We start from the raw sequence: 12,761 nt of genomic DNA on the forward strand, positions 1-12,761 counted from the left end.
GCATCCCCTTCTTAAATGTCATTGTGATACTCACTTTTTCTGCAGTACTTTAGAGGCCCTAAGGTCTCTTGACTTTCATATCCTAATGTAAGATTTAAACTGTCTTACAGCTGATAGACTGTGACTAATCTTTTAGTCAGCCTGAGCCCACAGAGGTTGGAAGGATCACTGACTGTTCTTTTGTTTCTGCAAGCCAGCCATTCATCCCCAAATCAGGTAAGAATCAGAATAGGTAATCTAGAAGTGATAGAAAAACTCTCATCATTATCCCAAGTCTTTGTCTTGCCTCATGAGCTTTGCCTCTCAAGACAGCAGGTCTTCTGATTTGAGAACAATTCATTTGCCTATTTAATACTTAGATTTTTCTTGAAAATGGTAGTTCTAATGCGATTTTCAATTCGTCTCTGCTGTTCTTGTTATTTAAAATTTCCAAAGGAACAAAGGCTAGGAGGGGGTAGCATTACATGAAAAGAAATAAAGCAAGGTTCTCATAAAAGTGAAATGACTGACGATTATGCATCAATCTTCTTCAGCCAACTGAAGGTCCAGTAATTCGCTAGCACTTCTTCTATTCAGGGTTAGACATATCTAATAATAGTCTTTTTCGCTCACTTTCCTGCCAAATTAGACCTTACGATTCCAAACTATTTTCTTAAATCTAAGTGGAAATTTCATTTGCAGTTTCATGCAGTCACTGGTCTGGTCAGCCCTCCCTTCTCAAACCAGATGCTCAGGAAAGATCCTGAAAGTTGGTTAGATGCTGTAAGTTGGCTACAGTACAGTTTTCTGCTTTGGTTTCTTTGGCAGACTTTTCAGGCCCAGAAGCTGGGATACATTCGACACAGCTGAAAAGGTAAGTTAAGGTCATGGCTGCCCTAGGTTCTCTGTATAGTTAATAGAAGGCCATAAGAACTTCTGTAAAGCAATTCAAGTACTAAAAGCCTCTCTCCCTACACTGGTGTCACAGGTACAAAGAGTAACCTAGGTCCTGATTTACACGTCTTGGTCAAATGTCGGAAGTTAGATACCATACATTTGGCCTAAATTCCATTGTCTTCCTCTTCTTCAAAGAAATAACTTCCCTGAGCAGGAGAGCTTTGGGCTCCCAAAATCAGCACTTACCTGCAGTGTAACTTGGTAGCTAGGCCACAGCCTCTCCCAGAACTCCAGGGCTGACAGATGAATTGTTAGACCATAAGTTAGGTGCAGCACATATCACATGCACTTAGTTCTGCTCTGTCTAGTTCCTAAGTACTTTTGTCCTGAGCAACCAACATCCTGAGCACAATATGTATGTGTATTCCTCTGCTAGTTTTACCTTTTCTCTTTCAGATTCTTATGTTCTTTTTGTAAATATATAAATCTTCCTTTTAAGTTCCTGCTCTTCGCCACTGCATTTTCACACTGTTCCCATTTTCCAGAAAGAACCCAATAGCTCCTTTTGGCAAAACCTAGAAGGTAGTGAACAGAGAGCTATAGTGATCCTAACGCCCAGTCTCAGGATGGAATAAATTGCAGGGTGTCACACAAAAATAAGCAGAGAAGCCAGCTATTCCTTGGAAAATATGCCCATAGAGACCTCGGAAGATCTAGAAAGTATGTATCACCAAGAGCTGTAACACTGTTACCAAAAAACGAGTTTAAGAAGGGTTCGATTTAATACTGTCATTTTTACACTTGTAATTCACCCTCTAACACATTGCTGTGTCCTATATAGTAGAGAAGAATCACAAATAAACCCAGACATGCTGAAACAAAACATGTTCCTGTCTGCCAGCATCACTGGAAATGGATTCTAGCACATTTATTACTATGCAGGAGCGAAGTGGCTGCTAAGCTATTGTAATTACATGCACCAACATACGATATATGCTGCCCAGATTTTTGTAGAGTAATGAAGCATTATTAAAAAGCAACACACTAGACCAAAAATCAGCCTCCTAACCACATATACACACATGTACAGCAGGGAGGCAGCATCTGGGGGAGAGCTTAAAGGCACAGAATTTAGGATCCGGGGTTACCTAAGAAATGAAGGTGCCACCTCAAACCAAGGGTCCATCAGCCTAGTACTGTGCATCAGACAGCAAGTCGTGCCTAGGGAAACAAAAGAATATAACAACATAAAACGATACTTCCCTTAACACTTTGCCCAGCCTCCAGCAGCCTGCGGGTTTACTTAGCCAAATAGAACTTCTTCTTTCATAAGCCATGAAGGATTTTGCTTAGCTGCTTTTGAACCCCTGCAAAACTTAAGCAACGTGATGCTCTGTGATCAGTTCTGCAGCATTCATATAACTTGAGTGAATAAATACTTCATTTTGTTTGTTTTGAAGACAGATTGCCATCTTCAAACCAGCTACTCAGTTGGCAGCGAAATGAGTGATGATAGCAAGAGATGAGTAAGTTTTATGCATGATGATACACCCAATCAATTATAAACAGGACTAAATTTGTGTTTGTGTGGATGAAAAAGGAAAACAGGAGACAGTCCAAACCGTTCAAGGTTGGGATATTTATCTGGGGACATGATTTGAGGGGTGAGCAACTGAGAGAAGGGACTTGATTCTCACTCTGCTATTGCGTCTTGTCACTCAGTCTTCAGAAAATTTCTAACCCTTTTTCTAGTCCTGCAAAACCTTCTCTGATTTTCTTTTATGTATATATATATATATATATATAATATATATATGAAGGGACCTTCAAAGACCATCCAGTTCCAACCCCCTCGCCATGGGCAGGGACACTTTCCACTAGACCAGGTTGCTCAACGCCCCATCCAACCGGGCCTTGGGGGCTATTCTGACATCCCCGTGGGTGGGGGGGCCGCGGGGACAGCCAGAGGGGCCGTCAGCAGGGCGAAGGGGTTACCTCCTGGTGTCCAGCCTCCGGGGAAGGGCAACAACGGCACGGCGGCAGGCAGGGGACGGGGCGCTGCCCAGCAGGCCCGGCCTGCCCCAGAGGCCAGCGGGTGGCCAGGCCGGCTGAGTGGCCCGCCGTGCCGCAGCCCAGGGCCGGCTGCGGGGCGCTGGAAGCAGGGGGAAGGCGGGACACGGAGCCGTGCCACAGCTTGGGCCTGGGGCCGCGGAGCGCCACCGTGCCGCGGCGTGGGGGGCAAAGCCGTGCCTTCCCCCTTCCTGTCTTTCGGCCGCCTAACTCCTCACCCAAGTGCTTATTTTCGTGAAACACGGAATTAATTGAGTTCGTGAGCTAAGGGGCAGAGCGGGCAGGAAAGGCCAGAACGACGTTTTTTTGGTGTCCCGTTCCCGCCCGCTCCTGTCCTCGGTCCGGGAGGCGGGAGCGCGCGGGCCCCTCAAGCTCGGGGGGGTGGGGGTGGGGCGGGGCGGTCGGTGTCGGCGGGAAAGGGGGAGGGTGAGGCGCCGCCGGGGGCCGCCGTTCACCCGCCTCGGCGGCGGGGCGGGCTGGCGGGAGGGGGCGGCAGCGGGACCTTGCCCTCGGGAGGGAGCGGGCTGCGCGGGCAGGGCTGCTGGCAGGGGGGCGGCGGTGGCGGCGGCCACCCTTCTCAGGCGGCCCCCGGGGTCGGCCCAGCCGTCCCGCGGCGCCGTGGGCCTAGCGCAGTCCCGGTGGAAGTCGAAGCGTGCCCGTCCTGTGGTACGACACGGGATTTAGTCTTTTTAAGGTCTCTGGAGTAAAGGGTTTGCCGACTTACAGTACCCTCCTGAAACTGGTTGTGTGAAGAGACCCTTCAACACCCAGCGCCTTGGTAAGGCATGGCATTGCTTTAAAATGCTGCAAAGCCGTTACAAACCGTTGTGTTCCTCTACACGTTTATAGGCAATAAAAACCGGAAAATGGATACCCGCTAATCCGAGTTTGAGAAATCATATATAAGAAAGCTGACAAAAACTATGCCTGCTGCGTGATGCTTATAGTCACTCCAGTGAAGCTCTTCCATCTCCTTCTTTGTAGTTTCGTCCCATCCATTGGTGGTATTCACAAAAGGAAGTCAAAGGCAAGGCTGTGTGTCACATTTTTGGTTAATATCAAGGTTCTGAAACTTTTAATTGCATAAGTTAGGCCTCTAAATCTGTATTTTTGCCCCAAGTATTTTTACTTCCTGAAATTTTACCACTTAAGCAGAGGTTAGTAAATCATAAGCACTTAGCTGCTTATATGGTGATAGAACTTAGTGTATGTAGTTACCTGGCTGTAGCACGCAAGTGTGAAATACTGGATGCAAATGGGGATTTTACTAACTAACTTTGAAAATTAGGAATCGACCTACATCAGAGGATTTGGGAGAGAAGCTTGAAGACAACTGTAACAGGATAATAGATACAATTTTCTGATGAAGTGTCTGGCACAGCGATCTTTGTTATTACTGATACCAAAATCTTTATTTGGCACAAACACAGCATATTTGAGTGTAATTTTTTCTACTTAAATTAATTTCAATATTGAAAGTATTATGCAGCATACACGTGATGACCACTAGCTTCAAGGTCAGTTTCTTAATGAATTCACATGTAAATTAAATATTTATATCCATATTGTGTTGGGTTTTAATTTATTGCAATGTTACTTTCTCTCAACTGTGAAAATGAACTCACTTCAAAGTAAAATAGAGTATGAAATTCCTGGTTTCCTTGTAGATGGCTGAATCAGAACCTCAGGAAGGAAACTATGATAACATGGTAAAGATGGTGGAGGATGTGAACAGGGACTTAGAAAATCTTCTGGAGGAAATGGAAAAACTAACAGGTACAGGTCCTTATTAAGAACAATATAGATTTGTCTACTAGAGTGAAGACATTGAAGATTGGTTATATATATTTATTGCTGTAAACTTCTGTGTGATAGAAATGTAAGTGGAAACAATCACCATCAACTAATACCCTCATGTTCTTAATTGGGAGAAAGCATGCAAATAATCTACAAGTTTCAGGTGGCTCAGAATTGAAAATGAATAGGTGATGGATGCTTAGTTCAGAGTGGTGGTTAAAACCAGAAATAATACTAAGGTATTTAATATACAATTATTAAAACATATTACGTAAAATGAGACTTATTTCTGAAAAATGGTGGGATACATAGTACCTCTCAGGTCAGTGCATAATGTGTTTCAGTCCTCAGCTAGAATAAAGACTCCTCTGCAAATTTAATCTTAGTCCTGTATGTATGGAGACGATTGCATATTCCTCTCCATGTTCTGCAACAATTCTATCAGAAACCGTGCAGCTAACAAGAATAGATGGAAAATGTTAATTAAACCATTTGTAATTAAACACAATTTATGAGTGCCATTGAGAAAACTACAGTCAATTTACAGTAAAACAAAAGGGAAAGTATGACACAAGTGCTAAAACTATTTGCTCTGCTTTATCAGATACTCATTATTTCAAAATCAATTTCATTATTTAGGTTGTTCTTAAAACCTTTCATCTCTATGCTGCAGCCTCGTTGATCTTACTCCTCCTCACCTAACACAAGTCTCCTGCCTGTAACTGGTCTGGAGAGAGGATTCTTTGGTTCATTTATTTTAAAACAGCCTGTTGAACACTTCTTTTTCATTACCTGTTTTGTTGTACTTTTGGGTAAAGTGTCCATCTCCTTTTTGAAATTTACATCAGTATATTTCCGTTCTGAGACATTTATAATGAAGTAATACTGAACAGTTTTATTTAATCTTGAGTATTACTGTGGGCAGTTTCCACTTTATTTTACAGCAAGCCTTCTCTGACATGAGATCTGAACTGATAATAATTCATGTCCTTTATTTGTTTATTGAATCAGCCACTGCTTTTATCTAGCCAAAATTCCTGGCTTAGTAGTATCTGTTGGGTCTGTAGTGCAGGCAACCTGGCTGGCGTATGACATGGTAGTCATACGTACCAACCCAGACCTGGCCAACTCCATGAGGCGTTTGGAAGATGCCTTCCTGAGTTGCAAAGAAGAAGTGGAGAAGAAATGGCAAGAGGTGCTAAGCGAATCTAAAGGTGAAGAGCAAAAAAAGGAATAAATTTAATTCAGTCATGCTGGCAGGACTACATCCCTTGGAAAATCACTCCAGTCTTTTTGTTTTCCAGCCATGGAGGTTTCACAGACACTGTGGAAAATGGATTGGCTTTTATCTTGCTAAGAGCTACTTATGTGTATGCATCTATGGAAGTATTTTAATGAGATTACATATATATATACATTTATATTGTTGAAGGCAAAAGGTAACAACGTGCCTGTTTTTATTATGCTCATCAGTAATCCTTGTAGCGTGTGTGCATACACAACTTACATGCCTTCTCTGTCTTTCTTCCTGGAAGATCATACTCCGCTTGTCGTCAATATACATGGAATTCTTTGACACCTGAACAAATGTGGGGGAGCACGGGGGTGCAGTGGACCATTCCAGTTGTATTGCACCACCACATGCCTTCCAAGCAAAACTGAAGAATTACTTCTTTTTTTTTTTCCAAATGAAAAACAGTTGAAATTCTAGATTTGCAGATAGATGGATATAGTTTGATGTGGGATTGCCAACTTGGTGTTCAGTTACAGAATTTTATTATTCATAAAGCACATTTGTAGTTGTTTCGTTTTGTTTCCTTGGATTTTTTACCATTTCTTTCGCCCAGCTTTCCCAGAAAGATCATTCTTCTCAAACCTACTGAAGGTAGCATGTCTCATTTAAGTAAAAATTGTTTACCATTATAGACTGCACTGTGTGTTGTAGTCTGTGGGATTGCTGCAGAAACCAAATTAACCATGTCATAAAACATGCTTTTCTCCATATGTTCCTACTGTGAAACATTAAAAAAGGAAGAAAAGAAAAAAAAATTACTTTTCTTTTGTAGTCAAGATGTAGATTAAAAGCACCATCTGGTGGCTTGCAGTTAATGCACAGATGAGTATTTTATCTGAGATGGAAGCCAGTGCAAGTTTTGAGGAGCAGGATCTTCACTTTCATTAAAATCAGTCTCTTTTAACTAGAAATTAAGTACCATGTAGCAAGTGAAAGCATTTCCATCTCCTTTAAAGAGGCATTTAATGATGTTTATCACATCTAAATGATTTGTCAAAACTTTGCTAATTTTTAGACTATGTATTCTCTTGAGACAAGTTGATCTCAATTCACAGATGGAATGTTTATCCCACTGAAGTGAAAAATATGTAAGTAATTTCACTTTTTTTTCCCCCCAATGCTACCAAGTGTTTTGTTCACTCTTTTTTTCCCCCCAAAGCTATCAAATGGTAAAAAAAACCACCAACTTTGAACTCTGCTCTTGACTTTCTAGTGGGTAGGTCTTCATTACAGGCAAGGTAAGCCAAAATGGCAGAGCAGCATGAGGAAAACTTTCATTCATCTCTGAACGACTTTCAATGGCAAGTTGCCACTTTGTACCTGTGATTACACTGTCTTCAGTCCTTGATTCTGTATTAAAAATAAAATTATTTGAAGAGTGTCTTTAACAGCTTGTGTAGCAATGCACTGAATTTTGTGATTTTGTGTGACCTTTGGCCGTAAAGTGCTAAGTATAGACTGCCTGTGGATTTTCCAGAAAGCTCAGTTTTCAGTTAGACATTTAAACCAAGTGGCCAGCGTTAAATTTATTTATTTTTTTAATCCAGGAGCGTCATTGAAAATAGAGAATATGGCTCAAAATGAACACTTAAAAAACCATGTCTTTAATAAATTGTGACATTCAGTGAAGTTGTATCTTTTATGTAAAGTTGAGTCCTATTTCCTGTGACTGGCAGGATACAGTGAGTGAGCCTGGGAGCGTCTCTCTCCAGCGTGAAGGGCCACAATCAGAGAGTGTAGCTGTAAGGAGAGACATTTTTTTCAGTCCTTGTCTCATCACTTTACAACTTTTCCTTTCCAAATTTTGGAAAATGGATTTTGTTTGTTGTATAACCACTGAGGCCAAAGGCATTACAGCACCATCAACAGACAGCATTAAGAGCACCTTAAATTTTTCTTCTCACCAAAAAGCAGACAAATGATAAGCTACTGACCATCTAACACCAATCTGGCCTCAAGGACAGGTGCCTACACTGAGGTACCAGGTCAATCCACTTTGAAGAACAGGATGAGCTCGCAGGAGGGGCGTTGGGGATACCTGTGAACATTTGCCATCTCTGCCACCCTTTTTCTTGCTCCTGAAAGTTTGCACGCACGTGATCACAAACACCTAACAGCGATGAGAGGTGGGGGCAGAAGCTGAGAACAGAGAAGGTTACAGCTGGAAGCACAGCGTGTACTCTGCCTGGGGAAGCTAGCTGGGTCTGCCTCTTTCTCCCCAAAATTTTCTTCCCAGCTGTGTGATGATAACCGGAGAAGAGTTAGGGATATGCATCAGCACAGGAACAGTGCATATTCCTTGAAAAACTATACAGCAAGATGATTATACTTTTCCTTGACTACTAAAATAACGTGTTTATTTTAGGTTGGTTTTCTTCTGTTTTGAGAAACTGCTTGTGGGGATTGTGAGTTTTGCTTCACGCATCTCCCAGTCTACCACATTTCAGTGCAGCTAGACGCTTTAGGCTTGCAGCAGAAACCAGATAGCCCACATTGCAACACCACGATTTCCTGACACAGGGGGGTGTCCTACAAATTTTCAGTAAAAAGTATGTGAAGCAACAGCCCCATCTAGTGCTCGCACAACTTAAAACTGTAACGGTAACCCTGACTGCTGGGTTGACATCTCTTAATCACCCATCACCAAAGATTTCTGTAATGAAAAGCATCAGCAGCAGTTTAGCTTTATGTTCACACTTGGTGAACTCCGCTTTTCTGGTCTCAGCCTGTACAGCAGTTACTCACAGGGGATTCCTGTTTGTATTGAAGGCAAAGCACACTTCTGCAAAACAGCTACAGAAGCGAGAGAAGCTGGCACCTGTGCACGGCCCATCTGTATGCTCAAATACAGTAAGGAATTCTGTTTCCTTAGTTATTCGTTCTTTAGCCTCTGTTAAGTTATACCTAATAAGCATGTCACAAATCACTTGAAATGTTCTTTTTTTGTTCGTTTTCTTGTTATGCAGACATGACAGGCACTGGAATACATGCTCACCCTCGTTCATTTTGACTGAGTAGATATTGGACAGCAGCTTTAATCAAGAAGCACGTGAAGCTTAGAAAAGAGGTTGTGGACTCTACCCTTAACATCCTAAGGGTAGATGCTCTGGTGTCTAACAGTGAAACGCTTTTACTGTCCTTGTCACAACACAACTTACTTGACCCGTTGGCAAGGCGAGAGTTGGACGCCTAAGAGCAGACTATCCAAGAGCCATCAAACAGAGCCCTACGCTGTCTGATCCAAACAGCCTGCATTCCTCTTCTGAGTGCAAACAGCTTGCTTTCCCGTAGAAGAGAGCTGCGCGTGGAGGCCTGTGGCCCCTTTTTGCGTAGCTGCTCAGGTGCTACCGCACTCAGAGCTGCCTGGATTCTCAACACTGTTTAGTTTCCAGTTAAAAGTTTCTTACCGGGAAACAGATGAGACTTAGCTGAAAGGCCAATATGCAGCCTCCTGGGAAATTCTGATGGTTGAAACTGTGCCCTTCTCTCCAGCATAAAACGGAGAAGGGGCTGTGGACACTCACATGTCCACTTAGGCATCTCGAGCCTTGTCAGAACATGGCCCAGAGCTCTGTTTGGAGTATTTAATTTCATTTACTACTAGTGCTTTCCCGTTCTTGACTTCTATAGCCCCAATTCAGGTTATCTCAGAAAGGCTCAAGAAGAGAATCCATACTAGCCGTTTCACTTGTTGGCATAATTTTTTTTCAAAATCTCAGTCCAGATCCTTGCAACAACTTTTCCTGACACGTATAGAGAGATTATTGAATCTCTAACAGCCCTATCTACACATATTAGTATTAAAATAACGTTCTTTTTGCTGGCATTCTTCCCAGAGAAGGAAAGAGCTTATATTAGAAGGGGGTGAACATTCCTTCCAAGTCAGTCATCTCCTCTCCAGGGTAAGGACCGCATCACCTAGGCACTATAGGCATGAAAGTGGCAGTGCCTTTTCTATGTACATTCTATTAATACTGGTTTATTTCTTATAGTGCTATCTCCTCCCTGCTTCTGCACTACTGTAAAATGCAATTACATTTTTTTCTACAAAAACATGATATTTTCTTGGTTTTCTGTTTCTGATAAACTATTGTCTGCTTGCCTCGTTTCCTGTAGATGCTCCGAGTTTGGATCATCAGAATATAAACATAGGCAGTAAGATTACAAGGTTTTGAGGTGATACCAGCAGAACTCAATCCACATGAAAAATTGCAACTAGAAAGTTTTCTGTGTCTCCTCAGAAAGTTGAATAGTGAATAAAGAGGACACACAGCATCTTCCTGTTTATAGAAAGCCAGATTAGATACAGGCATGTGGAGATACCAGTTAGAGAAGGTTAATTTAGTGATTGTTTGAGCTCTTGTGCCACATTTGGGATACTATCCCAAGGCTACGGAATTGCTGGGATTTTACATGCAGCTTGTTATACATACCACCACTACATTAAGCAGAATATTTTAAAGGAAGAAAGGCAAGATTTAGAGACCATTAAAAACTGTTAACAGCACTCTCCAAGTCATGGACAAAAACGTGAGTGCTGTGTAACGTAAGTGAAAATAATTGGCTAGACTAACACTGAGTGATGACCGCAGAACACGGATCTTTTAAGCGTCTGGAAACAAAACCAAGACTGTTACAGGTAGGCTGTACAAAGTGTATTTTGACTCTTACCAGCTGCTGCTGTTACCTACTATGTTAAAAACAACAGAAGTTTGACTTTAACTTGAGGTGCAGCTGAAGTTGAATTCTAGGCTGACACTAATACAAGTTGCTTATCTGAGCTACGACTGCATGATCTTCACACATTTAACCCACACACCAAGTTTTTTGAGAGCAGATCTCTTTCTGTGCTACATACATCTACTTTATGGCCTATCATCCTTAGAACTCCTGACTAATTCTAAGGACCTATGTGGTACTACAAAAAAATCACCATTTACAAGTCAAAACTCCAGACTGATAGCTAAGCATTGAAGAACGATTATTTTAACAACAGTCAGGAAACATGATTAAGCTCTGAACTCAGTGAACAACTTTCTGTAGGTCTTTCCTATCACATTTTAAAACCTTAAGATATTAGAAGTAATAATTAATTTCATCAGCTGGTGGTACTAAGTCATCAGGATCAATTTTCTGCTTTGTGCACCATTGTCTACCTCTAAGACTCAAAATCAAATCACAGCTGTATTACTCCACTACTGTCAATAGCACAAAATGAAGAGTTCAAGCTGCCACTTGTTCAGTGCAGCCTTCAAAACTTTCTCATCTCCTTCACCCTTGACCAAGGGTCCTACTGCTGCTTGGCTCGTGCAGCTGTTTCCCCCCACACCCCAGCCACAAGTACATCTGAACATCCCTGAGCACACACTTTCTTCCTACAGAATGATAGTGATGCTGAAGGCTAGCTGGTTCTCTAAAGCCAAACCACCAGAACGGATCACAACATCAAAGGCTGTGGCTTTGACCTCGGCATCTACAAAGACTTTCTATAAAGCCACGACAAGTAACTGAGTGTCAGACTTGCAAGTTTTCCATCTTCTTCGGAAATTTCCATGGCTCTACAAATTGAAGAGTTTGAAAACCACTGTTTAGAGCTATTGGGGTCATTACAACTCTTGCTACCCAGACTACATGCAAGTTCATTCTAGTGTTCTATTAAGGAGTCTCAAGCATACGCCCCTAGCATGAAGCAAGTATGCACACAGCTTGCCATAAGGGCTGTGAAATCAAGTTCTATGTAGCACAGACTTTATTTCCAAAGTTTTCCAAACTGCAGCAAAAACTCTGTTTCACTTCCAAGGCATTTGTGGCACCTGAGTACAGTCCCCTCCCATGGAAGCAAGTGGGAAGGGCTGCACAAGGATATAATCGTGTTCAATGCAGGACTTTACAGGATACATATTTCTCCGAACTGGTAAATATCTTGTCATTGCGAGACTATGTTTAAATGAAACAGTGCACAGATGAAAGCCTACAGAACCTTCTTCTTCCCTTCTTTATCCTCCTCAAAAGATCACAAGCCACAGGGAATATTTTTGCAGCTAAGTAACAGTAGACAGAAGCCTTCACAAGCAAAAAGCCTGGTTGCAGGCAGGCAGAGTATTATGAAAATACTGTAAAATGATTACACTATAAAAGTGTAATCCACTCCAAGTGTAAGCCATTATAAGTGCCCATGAAAGGGAAGACTACTGGAATCAGATAATGAACATAGCACAAGAAATAATGGCTCCAAAGTAGGTATAAAAGCAGTTAACTACTCTGCAAGTTCAAAATCCTTGTACCTAAAAGTCTTTAAAAAAAAAAAGACCACAACAAACCAAAACACCACAAACTAAGCAGTCATGTGAAGTTCTGCTTGAGACAAGTAACCCATAGCCTTATTTACAGGTACACAAGCACCACAGCTGCCAAGAGAACTGACCCACATTATTGAGCACCAGTTTTATATTTCTTCATCCAAAGTTCAGCTAACAAGGGAACAAGTGGTTTGTTAAGGCAACAATTTATGCCCAGCCTGAGACATTTAAAGTGTGATTTCAGCAAGTGCTTTAGTCTTGCTAGAGTTGAGCCTACATTTTTTTGTAACCAGGAATTCAGGAATGAAGGGGGTTCAAGCTTCTGTTTTATACAAAGATTCTTCTTATCACAAAGGTAGAACTGAAATAACAGAAATAGAACTAGATGCTAGGACACTACTTCCATCTCTCCCTCAATTTCTCCT

The 12,761-nt window shown here is 41.9% G+C and overlaps 1 protein-coding gene across 1 annotated transcript; it reads left to right on the forward strand.

Annotated features, from left to right (window-relative positions):
- The first annotated feature begins 4,613 nt into the window (after positions 1 to 4,613).
- On the forward strand, positions 4,614 to 5,980 carry SYCE3 (synaptonemal complex central element protein 3). Its single transcript, XM_009952569.1, has 2 exons — positions 4,614 to 4,722; positions 5,811 to 5,980. Exons 1-2 carry the CDS (start codon positions 4,614 to 4,616, stop codon positions 5,978 to 5,980), a joined length of 279 nt encoding a protein of 92 aa, XP_009950871.1.
- The last annotated feature ends 6,781 nt before the right edge of the window (positions 5,981 to 12,761 follow it).

The sequence above is a fragment of the Leptosomus discolor genome, chromosome 1 (assembly GCF_034619465.1).
Source record: "Leptosomus discolor isolate bLepDis1 chromosome 1, bLepDis1.hap2, whole genome shotgun sequence".
Taxonomy (NCBI): Eukaryota; Metazoa; Chordata; class Aves; order Leptosomiformes; family Leptosomidae; genus Leptosomus; species Leptosomus discolor.